The following is a 17,607-nucleotide window of genomic DNA, read 5'->3' on the forward strand; positions in this document are numbered from 1 at the left end:
GAGGGATGGAGGGGAAAGTGCCTCTTTCCCTTTGGATCTGCAAGAGCAGATCCATTCTACACAGGAATCTGTACAATTAAATACTATGGCATCTAGAGGCAATAGTTCATTTGCCAAAGTGAGGCTTCTGTTTCTTTCCCAGACAGCACCATATTTAGACTAGAAGATACTAATTCATTTCTAATCCCAAATTCTTTTTTGGGGAAAAACTCACCATGCAGATTTCTACCCCTCCAACTGAGTTCTAAAATGAAATTCACATAGACCAACTTGAAAAAAAAAGAAAAAAGACAACTATCCAACCTCCCCAAAACACAAAAATTCTGCCAGGACACAGCAAAGTAATCTGTTCAACTTTCCAAGACATTAAAGCCATCCCAAGGCCTCAGTGCCCATTTATATTCTTGCGCCAACTTCACTCTAGAAAGGCAGAGGCAATATAATGGAGGCAGCACCCTGGCTGAGCGGCAGAGCCACGATATGACAGGCTTATCACAGAGAGTCTGAGTAGAGGAAGGATAAGAAAGGCACCCCACTTACTGTTAGCTCCGTTCTTGCCAATGAGGTGTCGGTGGAATTTGTGGTCAACGTTGATTTCTGCATAATCCATCCGGTTGATCTACAAAGAATTGTACAGGGCTAGGCAGGGCAGGCCCCCTCTGCTGCTGCCTGTGCCCACTGCCAGTGCAGGCACTGACTCCAGCTGCCAGCTACAAGCACTCCTCTTGCTAGTGAGCAGAGCAGAACACTTCTCTGCTTTGAGCTGAGAGCACTGTGCTTGTGCAACATTTAAAGAGACTTAAATGCCTCTCCAGCTGTGACTGAAAGAGAATCTTTCCTTGTCTGCATCAAAAGACTGAAGATGTGCTCGTGATTTTTTAAGAGAAGCTGCATAACCAAGGTTTTTGTTCACCTGCCACACAACCTCCCTTCTGCAAGTTCTGTTAAGCCTGTGAAGATACCCACAGACATGAGCTACACTTCATCTCTGTTCTGTTTCCCCACCTTTCCCCACTTTCTTCTTGTACACTAGAACCAGCACTAGCAACTTACCAGATCCTTAACCATGACTTCAATCTGTTCCTGAGCCACATTCACATCTTCTGTAGGTCCTTCCAAAGTGATTTTGTCTTCTCCTTCAGTGAATTCGATGTGAACCTTGAGACACACGGCAAGGAAAACCAGTAAGAATTTTCCAAGACACGAGCCAGGTCAATGCTGTCAGTCAGGCCTACACCATCAATCCCTACCACTAAGGGTACCCATGATTTCTGAAGCAGGCAACCTACAATTTTGGCCATATTGGTGTCTAGAGCACAAGGTTTTGGTGCTGTCCTGGAGTCTGCAAAGGCTTTGGGGAAGTTCCTCACCTAGCCTTTCTCCAGATACCATCTAACTCACAAGGGAGAAGTCTCATTGAACTCAGCATTTTCAGGTCTCCTACTACATCAATTCTCCAATAAAGCTTTCTTTAGGGACTCAACACTTGGAAGTTACATAGGATGGGAAGTGTTCAAGGCAGCAGAATCTGGTAGTTCCCCTGAATATAAGACCTGTGTCATTTCCTCCCTGGTTTTATCCATACCACAATACATTTCTCTCTCTACAAGGAGTGAGCTGGACTAAACCACATTCTATTTCAACTGGTGCTAAGCTAACAGTTCATCCATACCTTTGGCATCTGCTGAGTTATTTTGGCCAGGTTTTGTCCTTTCTTTCCAATGATGAAACGATGAAGCCAAGAGGGGGCTGAGACCGAGGAGACGGTAAAACTGTTGGCCTGAGAGACAGAGAAGCTGTTGATGGACAGACTGCAAGAGGCCTTCACAAAAATTCACTTCCAATTCCCATGCTGCACCCTCAGTGTTCAATTCTAAGCTGCATCTCTGACAGCCTGACAGAGACCACCCCCCTCCACCTGTCAGTGTCCAGGGATGTAAAAAAGCCCCCTCTTTGTGGGACTTTCAAAGGAGCCTGGCCCATCCCATCAGTACCTTTGCATAGACTTCAGTCAATGCCTGCCCAAGCTTTTCAGGCTCGCCTCGCAGTATCACCGTCTCCGAGCTACTGTCAGTGGGTGGGATCTCGACAGAGACTCCAGTTTTCTCCAAGATCTCCTGCAGGGAATTACCCTTGGGGCCGATGACATACTTGTGCTGGGACTTCTTCACCTCCACAGCAATGGTAGTAGTCTTCTTTTTCTGTAGGAGCAGAGGCACTGGAGCATCAATCACAAGGGAGCAGGGAAGGACAAAAGTGAAAGGAAGAGACACAAGATGCAGTGAAGCTCAGCACCCAGGAAAGATCAAAGCAAAGGTGAGCACAGGAGTTCTGCAGTACCCTAGAATCTTTGGGACCTGCTTACAGAAAGCCTTATTCTCAAAAATTGACAGTGAAATACAAAAATTCTGTTCAAGCTCCCTGGGACACTACATGGAAGAGACCACATACACACCCCTGCCCTTGCACAATGCCCAGCTGTCCCCAGGCAGTGCTGTAATGCAACACCACGCTATAAGCTGATTATCTGTGTTGAAATTCAGACTGGTACAAATGCAGACGTAACCATGAGGAAAACAGACCAACAACCCACAACAAGGATATTCACAGTGACGCTAGCAGTGGAAAATAAACTGAGGTGAAATTTACTTTTCAGCAACTTCTACTCATGTAACAATTTTGACACTGTCAGTTGGCCACACTGTAGCCTTCACACCTCCCTCCTTCCTTTGCAGCACCTGTGAAAACATGCACCTAGAGAGAGCTCTTTGTGGTCTGCTAATTTCCACACACAAAAAAGCAGGAGATCTGTCACCTCCCCAACAGAATCACCCCAAGTCCCACTCTGCTGAGCAAGGAAATGGTAAGACCCAGGTCCATGTACTGCAAGGGCTGCTGAGCAAGAGCTGACACGAGGAGTATGCAACTGAGGGATGCACAGAAGTAGAAGAAGAAGGGAAGAGGGGCTGTGAGCAGGTGGGGGGAAGATGGGAAGCTCTAGGGACCATCCATACCTTCTCCTCATAGATCTTCTTAACACGAGCCACAGCCTGGGCCAGCTGCTCCTTCTCCCCTGTGAAGACTATCTCTGTCTTGTTGACGCTGGGCGGGGGAATGTTGATGCGTGTCCCTGTCTCCTGCATGAGCTCACTCACCAGCTTGTTGTAAGGGCCAGCGATGAAGGGATGGTACACCTTCTCCACATCCAGCCGCTCCACGGCACGCTTATCCTGCAGGAACCCACAACAGCCCTCAGGGAAACTGCTGGTGATATTACCATCTCTGCCACACACAGCTGAATTCCCAGTGCTGTCTTGCTTGACACTCTAGCCCCAAGCATCCTTTCCAGTTTGCAGCCTCCATCCCTTTCCATCTACAAACACTGCTCTTCCCAATTTATGATATTCACCTCTAATCTCCTGTCTTATCTCAGCTGGCATCTAATGTGGTTCACTTCAAAATATGAAAAGTGCTTATCTGACTTCAGAGATGGACAAAAGGGACAAGCAGAAGGTGCAGAACCAGAAGCAGTGCTCAAACAGGCAGTGGAATGCTATACATCTCTGCTCAGACTAACAGTGTTACCACTGGCTGTGGTCAGAGTGGCTACAAACATCTCATATACCATGGAGCACCAAAATGGCCGTTCAGGTAACGACATGAGAGAGATCACAGGACTGAAGTACCTGCTCAGCAGAGATAAGTAAGATCTCGTGTCGGGCCTTTTCAATCCCTTCCTTAGTGCCAGTGATCTTGATCTGGTTGCTGGGGTCATCTGGGCGGGGGATCTGGATCTTGGTTGCAGTTTTGAGCTCCAGGTCCTGCAGCTTCTCACCATTCTTTCCAATGACAAAGCGGTGGTGCTCCTTGGGGATGGCAACTGTCGCTGAAGCCTGCAATACAAAGGCCAAGAATCTGTGAGAGCCCCTGCCTGTACAGGGAAAGCTTTTCAGATGCTGCTTAGTGCTACAACTGAGGAGTAAACAATGTCTTCCAGCACATCCATCTAGCAGAACACTGACACTATGCCAGAGGAGCTGATCTAAAGTGCCTGTATTCCAGGAGTCTAAACCCCACTATTCCCTAAAAAGCCTTCTGTTTTCCCAGGACCAACACTCTGAACAAGCAAAAGCCTTCAGGCACAGATGAGGAGGTGTCTATGTTCCACTGTCTCACAGTCTCTCAGCACCAGAGAGCAACTGGGATGACAGCTCTGGGGTAGAGTTTATCTGAACTCTGATATCTGCTGCCAAGGCTACAGAGAAGAAGACATAGCCTGACTCCTAGGAAACTGAAATTCAACACCAGAAACTTATTCCAGCAGGCAGACAGCTCAACTATGGTTACCATTACTGAGTGCTAAGGTGTCTTCAAAGCAGCACATGCTTCTTCAGGGACTGCTTTTCTCTTGAAAAAGAGGGGTCCCCAGAACTTTGGCTTGTAACAGGGATTCCTGACTTCTACCCTTCTCAATGAGTTTTTATCGACCTGAGAGCTTAGGATTGCTACTATGCTGTTGACCCCAGTGAATATGTAACTATTAACTAACTAGGCACTTATAATTCAAGCTACGATGGAAAAAGAAATAAATCAAATCAAAACCAGATCACTTGGTGTGACTCTTCAACTTCCTGTCCACATACTGATGCCAGCCATGCCTAGGAGAAGTTGCAATACAGACACACCTTTCAGATCTGGGGCCAAGTAGGAGGGATATTTGTGGACAGCAGGGCATGGATCTGTGGTAGTACAACCTAAACTATTTTTTCAGATGCACATTATGTAGAGTTTGTCCCTTTTTCGTCCCTCTGGCAGGGTATGACACATGCTGAGCAGACATGGTATTAACTACTGCATTTTCTACCTTGGACATTACACTTTAAAACACACCATGACACCTGGCTATGCTGGATCTTAACGAGAAGTACCATTTTGATAATGAACTCAAGAACCTGAAAGTAAGAAATCAAAATGCAGAGGACTGAAAGGAGAAGCAACTGAAACAAGCAGTCTGTAATTACTTACCAATGGGGCTCAAGTTACACAACTCAGAACCCCAATCTGAAACTTCCAGCATTTGGCAGAACTCCCTCTTCTCTACTTTTCTCTCTCCCATCCCTCCACATTCTTCTCTGAAGGACTTCAGAGAAAACACCACTCTGTTCTCACACACCATGAATTTTGTGTGAGGGGCCTGTACCCTGCCAGCACCAGCACCTCAGCACAAAGTCACAGGGTGAAGACTCCACCCTTCATGCAACACCATGGCCTGTAATTAGCTTTGAACCCTATTTTAAGCCTCATTTCCATTCCAAATTGCCAACTGTATGCTTTGAAAATATATGGCAAAGCTGAATTAGTCATCTAATAACACCTCTTTGGCTTATAAGCATACACACCCAAGGGTCTCAAAGCATTCAGGAGTCTTGGGGAAGAGCAAGGATCAAGTGAGAAACAGTTAGCTGCCCTCACCTGAGTCTGCAGCCGAGCAACAATTTCCTTCCGAGCCTTCATGACTGCTTCCAGCTTGCCAGAGACCATGATGGAAAGGCCCTGGTCCTTTGCCAGAGACAGCTCCAGGTGAGCTCCTGTCTTCTGCATGATGTCAAGGCAGATCTTGGCCTGCTCCCCTTCTCCAAACTGATTCATGTCCTTGTATTTCCTCTCCTCCAGCGGCACATGGAACACCTGCTCAGCACAGACACAAAAGGAGCACAGAGAGCTGTCAGTGTGCTTTGCCTGCCAGTTCCTCTCTCTCTCTCATGGCTATGCAGGACTTTGGTGGTGAGCTGGCCTCCCAGCTTTGTGCAGCACATCAACCAGCTGTGCCCAGGGAAGTGCAGGAGCCCCACGCTAGGACTCTTCCTAAAGGGGGATTAGCACTCACTACAGGAGTTCTGCAATCCTCCCCCTGGGCCTGCTTCAGCTATTTGTGGAACAGGGATGCAGAGCTCCTTCTGGACAGTTTTCCAACACATCCCTCCCCTCCAGAGCAGTCCTAGCTCTCAGCTGCAGTACCAGGGTAAAATACAACAAAGAGGCTGACATCCCAAGGATTTCATACTCCAGAGAATGCTTCACTTCATCTACTTTGGGGAGTGGGGAGAAGACAGGATATAAGACATCCACTCCCACCAACCTGAGTGATGACAGAAGCCTTTATTGGTCGAATTTTGCTCCAGGGACCAGCAGGTTCCTGGGCAGCTTCCAAACATGGTGCTTTCTCAGGGAGTGGAGGGAAGGCTTCCTTGTAGGTTGGAGGATCATTCTCTTCTTCAGAGTTTAAAGCTGTAACTGGAATAAAGCAAATAGGGCAAATGAGTCACTTTCCCTGCAGAAATGCCCCTGTTCACAGGCAGTGCAATTGTAATTAGGCACCACTAACAAGGGAGAAATGGACTAGCAAATGGCTTGTGTCCTGCTATTAATCCTATTACAACTATGCCTATGGGGCTGCCAAGTCTGGAGCACAACTGACATCAGCACAGCACAGACTGCAGTGGATGCCACAAACCACCAGCCTTGTTTGAGCTGGCACAGGGGGTGCAGGGAATGAACAGCACCTTATTGCCAACTCTGTCAAAAGGAGTTCAATTAGGGGAAAACAGGCTGAGCTGAGAGGAGGGAAAGGACCAAAGGGTGCAGGTCAGAAGGGGATAAGACAAACATCAGCCCAGGGAAAAGGCAGAGTAGGAGTATAGTTAGGGCAAAGTCTAGGGAAAGGGCAGAGAAGGACTACAGTTAGGGCAAAGTCTAGGGAAAGCCTGTATGGTTGTACATTATGTTTCACTCACTTGTGCACTGGGCCATACTAAATGGAGCAGTTCACAACTGGGAATGGATGCCAAAACCCACCACAGAGTCAGTTTGTATGGTCAGTGACCACCCCCAGCACCTGGCTGAGCAAGGAGTGGAAATAACAGCCCAGCACACTGATCCATGAGGCTCTCATGTAGCTCAGTGCCCCACTTTTGATGTGCCACATCCCAGGGCTGAGAGCACTGCTAGCCAGAGCTCTCTGAAGTGTCCAGGCCCATCTCCTCACAGCCCTGCATTGTGCAGCACCACCACTGTGCTGCTGGGAGTGGAAAGCTAGTCCAGTAAAACACTAATTTAGGAAAGGAAAATGCACATTTTTAAGAGGTCTGTGCAGTCTGGATGGAGAAGCACATCACAGGAACTCACCTTTCACCTGCTGCTGGGCCAGGCCGCTGCGGTGTTCAGCAAAGCTCTCCTGGGTCAAAACTGCCACAGAGCTCATTGTCGACTTCCCACCCACACACAATCCGGGTATGCCACTGGAAGAGATGCAAGTGGCAACAGTATTACCAACAGTAGCCAGGGTGAACAAAGTCAGTCCAGGAAGACAAAGTATATGTTACTGAGCACTCTTCCAGTCTTCCTCTTGAAAAGCACCCCCAGGGCCCACTGGCTGCCTGATTTCCTTGTTGAAACAGGAATTTTGGGGGAATATATCCTCCCTGGTCACCAAAACCAGAGCTCCTCCCTAAGAAGGCAGAGGACGTGTAACCTAAGAAGGTCACTAGAAAGGGGGACACCACAAATTTTTAAAGCATACTCTAGTTAGCTTAAAGTACAGTCTCATTAATCTATTAATTATTAATGGCATGCAATTTTTACATGAGTGTGTGAATGTCTGGACAGTCAGTCCAAGACTATTGTGTACCCCTAGAGATAAAAGAGAAAGGACCCAAGAAGCTGTTTCCTCTTAATTAGAAACTTATTTAGGTGCCTGACTTAGGGAGACACTCAGAAAGCCACTCTGACTAGCAAGCTCAGCAGCAGCAAGATCTTTGGCTCCCCAAAATAAGAACTTATCAGCTAAATGGTATAAGAACTTACCAGCTAAATGGTCAGTAGCCAGAGAGTCCGTCCTGTAAGCTGCCTGTTTGTCAGCCTGCCAGCTTTTGCTGTAGAGAAAAAAAAATTAAAATAAATAAATTAGGGACAAGACAAGACAAGAGAAAACATGACATTCCTCTTACTGTGACTTCCAACAGAGCACTGCTGTACCTTTCAAAGCTGCACCTTATCCAAAACACTCTCATACCCAGCTGCATCTCCCCACACATGACACCTGTCATATTTTACTAGCTGTGCCACCATCTACTCAAACTTCACAGCAGGAAGTCTGGAGTAGTTACTCTTTCACCACAGTGGCTACAAGAGTAGCCATCCAATATCAGGCAAAAAAATAGTCAATTAATAGCAGATGTTCAAAATGAAATTTCAGGGTTGTAAGCAAGATCTTCTCTAGTCAGAAGAGACTAACAACCTGAAAACCTGCCAACAACACTGCCATCAGTCACAAGTTAGGAATGTAGTTCAGTGGAGCCTGGGTGAATCAACACAGACATCCTCACAAACCAAGGCAAACACTCAGGGCTCTCTGCTGCTGGGCAGTCCAGCTCTGCAGTTTTTATTGCAATAAGATCATGCACCAGGCACTAAATTCTGTCTCCAGGCCTAAATCTGAAAGTTTGAAGAAGAAAATTTGTACTGGTTTACATGGACTATTTTAAATGTGTACAAAAGGCAGAATCAAGAAGAAAAATACACTGCTGGGAAAGGATTTCCATCTCCTGAATCTAGATCTGCAGATTTACTGAAAAAGTGCTTAGGAATACAAGTGAAAATGTAAAAGTCAGTACAGTACACAGAGTGTCAGCTGTACAACATCCACACTCAGAGTCCCCCAGAGCTGCTCTGTGTGCTTCTGCAGGGCTTGCACTCTCCTAAAACCCAGTGCCTCTGCCTGCTCATGGGACAAGAGGCTCCTCTCCCACACACACCCTGCAGAGCTGCTTGGACCATCTTCTGTAGAGCTTGATTGCTTTTCAGGAAAGTGACAGCTGCCATCTCTGACATTCCAATATGTTAGAAAATGCTCCCCAAACCAGGGTCACTCCTAAAAACACAGTGTTGCCAAAGGGGTGTCTCACATTATGCTAGAGCTGTGATGCAATAAGGGAGGCTGATGGTGGCAGAAGGAAAGGAGGGCAGAACAGAGAAAACGGGGATGCAACAGAGTCATATAGGCCTGATCTGCATCTCAGCCAAGGCCATTGTTTTCCCCTACTTCAACATGCCTTTAAGAGGCAGAAGGCAGCACAAACTGTGCTGTCAGAGCAATAGAGCTAATGCTGCAATTAATCCAGGAATGAGGCAGCAGGTACTGGGACAGCCAGTCATGCTGCTGAAGTACAGCTGCTGCAGCAATGCAGATCTCTGCAAGGCATTGCTGTGTACAGAAAGGGTGGCTAGCAACCTGATCTTGGAGAAATCTCCTTGCTGTCCAGGGTTACACCCCAGTGTAAGACATGGTTACGTGTCCATGGTACATGCCTGTGCTGCTCAAGCTGCTGCAGATCCAAGGAAAGCAAGTTACTGCCATGGCACCTGTTCCAGACTATCTCACCAAGGCTTGCAGACTCTGTGGCAGCTCCTCCAGCCCACTTGGGTCACCTCCCCACCACCTCATGGCAAGCTCCAAATGAGGCAGGAGGGAGAGGCATGCTAGACATCATAAACAGCTGTCAAGATCTGGCCAGAGCCTTGCTAAAGGCACAGATGTGCTTGTAACTCTCATTTCTCCAGAAAACACCACCTGGCTGATCTTGCACGTATTTTCCTCCTTAGAGGAGGAGGGTAAGCATAAGAAGTCAGTGAACAACACCCAATATAGCACCTACTTGAAAGACACAACCTCAAGGCACAGCTGCTGGTTTCACTGTGTACACAGCAGCTGCACAGATCCTCCTTCAGCCTCCACCTCAGAGAGCAGCCAGACATTCAATGCAGAATCAAAGGGCAGCATTTATCCATATGAATTTCTGCTTCGTCACCCATACAAGAAGCTAAGAACAAATACTCCTCATCTCCAGCAATCCCAAGCATCTGGTATATTGTAGGCCTCAGGGATTCATCTCTGGCCAAAATCAGAGGCAACCATTAGAATGGTATTTTAAATGTAACATCAAAACCAGCAGTTCAAGCACTACATTTGGACCTTACACCTCCTTGGCTTCCTACTTAGGTTTTGAAACTAAGGTTACAGCTACGTCATGCCAGCATGGAGCTGACTGGGTCAACAGGTTTCAAACTGCCTGGTTGATACACTGCCTGTAGTGCTGGCCTTGTGCACCAAATAAAGTTACAGAAGTCTAGAGCCCATTTCAATAAAGAGAACGAATTCTCGAATAAAGAGAAACATCCTAAAAATAACCTCCAGCAAGGGCCAGATCTAATCACACGGGAAACATTTGTATGGAGAAACAAAGGCAAAGTCATGAGTTACACCGCCAATACAGGCAGTTCTTGTGGACGGCAATGCCAGTTACATGTTATTTAAAAGTGTATTTAATAAAGACATTATTACTTTGTTAATGCGATGCAGTGAGAACCACACACAGCAACAGGGCTGGGCTGGTTGTGGTAGGCACTGTCCTCTGTCAAACGTTCACACAGGACAGGGCACCCTCTTGGTTGATGAGTGGACATAGATGAAAATACTTCCTTTCTGAAAACCGACGGGCTCGCTCCGAGACTGCAGGCCCAGGTCCCCTGGTTTGGAGGGGATCGCGCTGACAGACAGCTGCTGTGTGGCAGAACGCAGTCTCCCTTCGTAGCGATTCCCGACTTAATGCACCACAGAGTGCAACCCGACCGCAGCCCTGGCCGCGGGCAGCCCTGACCCATCCCCCATGTTTACTCTTCCACCAGCGCCGGCCCCGCCACCGCGGCTGGCCCCGGACAGGAGGAGCCCTGTGGCGGCCCCGCCACCGAGGACGTGCACCCGGCCGCGTCCTGCTGGCCGGCCCGGTGGGGCAGGCGGAGACGGCGCCTCTCAGCGGGGCTGGGACAGGGGCAGCGGCACGGGGCCGCCTGTCCGCTCGGCCCCGCCGTGCCCGGCCGAGGGGCGGGGGAGCCGCCAGGCCCCGCGGGCCCGGCCGGGCGGGCGGCGCCGCCAGCGCCACCTCAGCACTGGCGGCACCGGGGGCGGGGCGGCGGGGCGGGGCGGCGCCCTTAAAGGGCCCGGCGGGCCCCGCTGTCACCGCGCCCCCCGCGGGGCCGAGCGGGAGGGGGCAGCGGGGGCGCGCCCAGCGCACCGGGACCGTGCGGGAACGGGGTCGGGGCGCGGCCAGTGCCACGGGGCAGCTGCAGCCCCAGATCCGGCAGCCCCAGCCCGCCGCGGCCCTGCAGCTTTCAGGCCGGGGGCGGCCGCATCAGGCGAGCGGGGGGCAGGAGCTCCTGCGGGGCCCAGTGACAGCCTCGAGCGCGGCTCCGCAGCCGCCGGAACGGTGCCGGTGGCGGGCAGCGCGGCGGGCACGGCCACCTCCGGGCCCGGCGCTGGCACCTCCCCCCGCCGACGGTGGCCAGGGCGCTCGTCCTTCTATAGCCACGGCAGGAGGGGAGCGCTCGGCCCGCGGCCCGGGGCGGCTGGGCTGCCCGCCGCCGGCGCTCCGCGGGCTGACCAACACCGGACGAGCGCTCTCCTCCGGCCGCTTTGGCTCCTATCGGAATCAAACCCTAAGACGGCCGGGAACGGCATGGAGCCGCCTTGGTCTGCGCCACTAACCCTCTCCCACCAACGATGGGATCCACGCCGTGCCTCGGCCCGGCCGCCCCCTCCCCAGGCAGCCGCGGGGCCCGGCCTCCCCATCGGCCCGGCCCCACTCGCCGGCCATCCGCGGCAGCTGCTGCCGGCCGGCACAGCCATGCCACCGCCGGCCGAGGCCGCGCCGCGGGGCCAGACTTTTCCCCACCTCCCGCCGCCGGATGCCCTCCCTCGCCGGACTTTGCCCTGCCCGGCCCGGCCGGCGGGAAGTTAGCGCGGACTTTGCAGGCAGCGCCGACACGTCGGTGCCCTGGGGAGGATGCAAGGCCGCCTCGGGCCGGGCCGGGCCTCCCCGCCAGCCTCCACGTCGGCGCCGCGGCCGCGGCGGAGGGGCCGCCCCCCGTCCCCCGTGACTCACTCCGGCCGGTGCCCGCTCGCCCGCCCTTCTGGAGAAACGGAGCGCTCCTGGGAGAACGGCGCGGCGCCCGCCCCGCCGCCTATATAGGCCGGGCCGCTGCCAATCCCCGGGCCGCACGTCAGCGGGACATGCCCCTTCCCGGCGGGGCCGGCCCGCCACGCGTGCCCTGCGCCGCCGGGGACGCCCCGCTGCGGCCGAGCGGCCCGGGAGCCTGCGGCTCTGCTGGCGGCCCCACTCCCGCACGGCCAGGGAAGCGAATCGCGGGTGGCTACCGCCCGCTCTGCGCCCTCGGGACCGCGCCGATATCCGCGGTACAGGCCCTGTGCACCTTCCGTGCGGACTGACCGCGGAACGCGCCTCCCGACCGCAGCCCAGCGGCAGCACCGAACCGCCCGCGGGCCCTTACCCAGCCCCGCGACGGCCCCAGAGCTCAGGATTGTCCGCTTTGGGCGAGCCCGGTTTCGCGCAGGGTTTGTGAGCAGTGGCTCATGAGGGCTCTGATCAGCCTGAAAACCCCGGCTTAGAGAAGAGAGCGAGCAGCTGGGGCTCCTGCCAGGTCCCGCGGGTGCAGAGGGACAGCGAGGCCCCAGCCCCGAGAGGCCCCTTGATCCACCTCCTCCTGCACGCACTGTCAGAGCAGCAGCTACCCGAAGTGAGGCTGCAGGCAGGCAGGAGGGGCAAGGTAAGAGCATGAGTACGGAAAAAAAAATAGAAAGAAAACCACAGAAAACCCCCCAAACCACAACATAATCCCCCAGAAAAATAAAATTTAAAAAAAAGTGCACCTCTCTTCTTATTCCAATCTGCAATTTGGGAAGAGTGAAGGAGGGAAGAGGCAAGCCAGCAAGCACAATACCCTCCTTTCCTGCACGGAGGATGTTTATTACTTTGTGCAATATAGATGTTTTTAATTATTAGCTCTGCACCCTCAGGGAACCAAGGAAAAAACCCTGTCCCATTCCCATCAGTGTAAAAATGCATCCAATTTGAACTGATTTTTGCATTAGCTCATTTTCCTACACAGGATTAATCTTTCTCATAATTCCTAACTTACACTTAGTGACTGGTTTTCTCATTCCCACCTTGAGAAAGAGCACTCCCAGATCCTAGCAAACAAAACGAAAGCTGCTCTGTGGAGCTCTGACCACAAAAATCTGAGGTCATTGGGTTAACTGCTTTTGAGTACAGGCAGTAAATTTTAGAGATTTCATGCACTGTATTTATGGAAACATGGATGGTATTTAGCCTTTAGTAAAATTTTACTTATTAGTAAACAAGAGTAGATTTCTCCATTTCTCCTCTTTTTATCTTATGACTGGGAGGACATCATCAAAACACTTGAATTTTTTGACACAAACAATTTATAACTATAAATAAAGATACACTTGTGGGTGAAATAAGGAATTCTGGTGAACAGAGAACAGTCATCAAGACTCAACAGTCATCAGGACTGGATTGACACCATGGCCAGGCCCCTCTGTGATCTTCTCCCCCAGCCCAGGTTCTCCTCAAAGCCTGTTATCTCTGGGAGGATGCAGGAATCCCACTCCAGGCAGAGGGTTCTCCACAGACAGGCAGAGACCACTGCTGCCATGTCATATCTGCTGCAGGAGCTGGCTCTGGCTGCTCTGGCACAAAGCACCTGAGCTGGGGATGCCACCAGCACCCCTAAGGCCCCCAAGCAGGCTGGTGCCTACCAAGGCATTTGGGGGTTCATGTAAAAGCAGAGCTCCAGGGACCTGGGTAAACCTCAGCACCTCCAGACTCTGGGCAGCAGCTGCAGTGCAGGGTGCTGTAATTTGGGACTCAGAACCTTGCTTAAGGTGCAGGATGCTTTTCAGGTGCTCCCTCGTGTTTATCTCCCCAGTGCAAAGCTCCTCTCAACACTAACTTCCAATTAACTCTAACATGAGTAAGTACCACGATCCCCTGTGCCAGGGAACCACAGAAGCATCACAACCTCCAACCTACAGCATCACAACAAGGCACCAACATCATTCTCCCTCAACTCCACCTCATTATCTGGTTTAGCAGGGGCCCTCTGTGGGGACAAGCCACCTTGTGCCTCTGGGACAACAGCATGGCTCTCTCCTGCTTTCTCTATACAGTGCTACTGCAGCCATGGGTTGCCAGATCATTATGGATTTCTTGCTTTTATCACAGCTTCCTCTCCAGGTCTGCTTAAGAGGCAATCCTCCTCTGCCTGTTGCTCTTCCTTTATTTGTAGTTGCAAGTGGTGGGAGGGAAGTCTGCCAGTCCCAGAAGCTACTGGAAGGCCTGGAGCACCCCACTGTGTGCCACCCTCAAATAATGATTTCTGCTGAAGGAAACGTGTCACTGTTTCTAAGGCCGTTCTCCTTAGAGGAAAATCTTCCACACGGAAAGAGGTGTGTGTATGGGGGAAAAAATCTCACCTTTCCTCCCACATTCAGTGCAATATACTGTGCATGGACAAAAACACATTTAGAGGGTACCAGGAGGCTCATTTCAACCTCCTGCTCCCACCAGCACATCCACCATCCATGTTCCATCCCATACCTTTTCTTCAATGAGGCTATGGAGTCTGGGTAGAGAGGGGTTTGCTGGGATTGTTCTTCAGGTCTGTTCTACTTACTTGCCCAAAAATGCAATCTCACATTAAAAAATAAATTAAAAATCCACTTGTCATGGAGATGTGTATAAAATGGCTCCTCTACAAGCCAGGTGCAGGAATTTTTGGCAGCTGAGGGGAATGGAGACAGAAGAAGGTATCCAACTCCGTGACAAACACTAACTTACTACTCTCCCTCAAGCAACCTGTATTTTGGCAGCATTACAATAGGCCCCAATTTCATGATTTGCTGGAATAAAGGAAAAAGAAGCCTCCCAAAGAGAGCACCAAAGGGTGGCAGAAAGGGTAAAGGATTGGGCAGTGTGTAGTTTCCATGGCTTATCAGACTGGCAGCTCATATCACCAGTCTGAGGGAGGACACAAATGGGACCAGCAAAAACATCAAACACACAGAGAGATAAAAGTAACACTGCACTGGTTTGGGGCTTGTTTTTTTGGAACATGTGTTCACCCATGTGAAGGCAAGGTTGAGGAGTTAAGAAGCTTTCCATGATCACTTCACCCCAGAGCTCCTGGAGAAGGGAAAGCAAAGTGCACCTTAAACTACTGGAGCAAAAAGGCTGGTCTTTCCTGGCACATCTACCCTCGCCTGAGCTGGGATTTTGAAAGCATTTCTTCTGGCCTATTCCTATTTTCTGTTGTTATAACAGAGCCCTATTTTTCCTGCCAGAAACCAAAAGCCTTATTTGGAAAGCAACCCAAGTATGTTCCAAAGAGTGTGTGCTGTGATTTTATTTCCTGTTAAATATAACTCCAGATTTCTAAAACTGTATAAATAAGCACCCTTTTTGTACTCTGGGTGCTTATCCCACACCCTCAAGTCAGAGAACACCACAAAGGAGCTACCCCCTGAAAGCATCCATTTCAGCACATCCCTTGCCAGAGGCATTAAGAGAAAAGGGTTGGGGGTATGCTTTGCATCACACTAGAAAAAGCAAGCAAAGGAGGATTCAGGATGCAGGGCACTTGTATTGCAGGGAGTGCTGAGGTTCCCAGCCAAAGCAGGATTGTGTCTCAGCTCCACAGCTATCGCTGTGGCAAGCCAGGGGATCTTCCAACAGAACATTGGCATTTCTACAGAAAATCTCTGTTAAACTGAAGTTTGGAGTCAAACTATATAGATAGTTCTGCTAAGAGAATAAAAGAAGTTTCATCTTAAGAAATTATTGAACATGAGTCCACATTGCTTATGTCTCTGACTTTGAGATTAGTTTTTACTTATTTGCCACGAGGAAGAAAAGTTTCAGGGATGTGCAAATCAGATACCTATCTTCCCCATTCACACATCAGTGCTGGGAAGAAATGATTCTGTAGGCTAAATTCTGCCCCTTGGCTGTACTTAATGCAGCTCCACCATCTTCAGAGGCCCACTGCAAATACCCAGTTAGAGAATTATAGGTAGAAAGAGAAAAGTCTACCCAAGCCTAGACACTAATCCCAGCTCCAACCACTTAGTGATGCTGTGAGGAAGAGAGGGCGGTGGAAGGAAGATGAGTTACTGTGTGTGTTTGTCTCACACAGGATCTGTGGTAGAAAATATAGGGTCCCAGGTGGGTGCAACACCCCTTGCCTTTCTCCTGGTAACCTACCAGGAGGTAGGTAAATTGTTTATTGAGGGCAATGCTCTTGTAGGAACAGAAGAGCTGACTGGATATTGAAGGAAAATGACAAACCTCAGCAGGACTCTCAGGCAAATATGGGTCTTTAAAAGACTTATTTCATGGGCACTCTGACAATAAAATCATGTAACCATCAGCAAGCAAAGAATATATAGACACTACCCTTCCTAGGCTATCCCAGGGTGCTCTGCAACAAGGGGCATGCAGAACAGGTAGGAAAAACAGGAGCAACTTACTGGTGTGACAGAGTTCTAGTGTCAACAAGGAGCATCAGGCCCTCTGACTGCAGAGGGAGGAAAAGCTGCTGGCTTTACACAGGGACACTGTGAAAAAGTGATATTTAATGGAAAAACCAAACCAAAAAACCCCCAGTAAAGAGACTCAAGCTCTGCTCTTAGATTTGCTGCACATTTGGTGAATTGACCAGCAAAATTCTCTTGGTTGCCCTGGCTGTGCACACACACAGAACATCTTGATTTTCTCTGTGGACTCGTTATTTCATTTCAAGTTGTTCAGAATGCTGTGATCCTTGGATGTCAGGTGCTGTGACAAAACAACATCTCTTTTCAGAGATGAGGAAGAAAAAAAATAAAAATCAATGGACAGTTTAATAAAATCAATTCAAAAGCAAAGCAGAGAGAAGCCACAGAGGACCAATCTGAGTCTGCCCTTCCACTTGCACTGTGAGAGAAATCTGATTTAACATAAACTTGGCTTTCAAGAAGTTGCTAAGGAGTAGAAGCAAATTTCAGGTTCCTGGCCTTGGGGAGCCAATAAACATTTTCATGAGGAATAAACATGAGGGATAAAGTAAAATACAGTATCTTCCAGTTTCACAGTAAAGCAAAACACTGGTTTGACTCAAAATGGAAAAAGTGATTCAGAAAACAAAGATTCCAAATATATTGCCTGGAAAGTGGGAACAGCACAGAAATCACAGAAATTCAGAATATCTGGCAACACATGGAGGTCAGAGACTCTGGGGCCTGCTCAAAGCAGGGTCAGACCAGGGCATTCAGGGCTTTCCTCACTCAGGTCTTGAAAGCCTTCTTAGCTGCACAAACTTTCTGGGCAACCTATTCCAATCCCTGACTATCCTTACAGTGAAAAAAGGTTTCTTACTTGCAGTTAGAATTTCAATGTTGGCTTCTTATGCTGATCTGAACTTGCTTTTTAGTTTCAACTACCACCACACTGTGTGCTTATCACTCCCAGGTGCTTTCAGAGTGGTGCTGCAGCACTGCTTGCCATTCTACACTGCAGAAGAACAAAAATCTGCCACAATCAGTGAGCTGAAAGGTGCTTTCCAAAGCCTGCTAATATCCCAGCTACCCAAGAAATGAGGATTTTGGAGATACTGCAGAACAAAGCGTGCACTATT

General features: G+C 49.8%; 1 protein-coding gene across 1 annotated transcript in view; it reads right to left on the reverse strand.

The window, feature by feature from the left end:
• Nucleotides 1–17,607, reverse strand: part of HDLBP (high density lipoprotein binding protein) — a 39,065-nt gene that overhangs the window by 13,178 nt on the left and 8,280 nt on the right. Inside the window, exons 2-11 of the mRNA XM_066556329.1 lie at nt 7,864–7,931; nt 7,186–7,298; nt 6,140–6,294; nt 5,473–5,688; nt 3,687–3,893; nt 3,015–3,230; nt 1,995–2,201; nt 1,673–1,780; nt 1,054–1,158; nt 541–619 (exon numbers count right to left, since the gene is read on the reverse strand). Coding sequence (XP_066412426.1) covers nt 541–619; nt 1,054–1,158; nt 1,673–1,780; nt 1,995–2,201; nt 3,015–3,230; nt 3,687–3,893; nt 5,473–5,688; nt 6,140–6,294; nt 7,186–7,261 — 1,369 coding nt within the window. The 5' untranslated portion in view covers nt 7,262–7,298; nt 7,864–7,931. The remainder of the gene's footprint in view (nt 1–540; nt 620–1,053; nt 1,159–1,672; nt 1,781–1,994; nt 2,202–3,014; nt 3,231–3,686; nt 3,894–5,472; nt 5,689–6,139; nt 6,295–7,185; nt 7,299–7,863; nt 7,932–17,607) is intronic.

This window comes from Molothrus aeneus, chromosome 10 (genome assembly GCF_037042795.1).
Source record: "Molothrus aeneus isolate 106 chromosome 10, BPBGC_Maene_1.0, whole genome shotgun sequence".
Lineage (NCBI taxonomy): Eukaryota > Metazoa > Chordata > Aves > Passeriformes > Icteridae > Molothrus > Molothrus aeneus.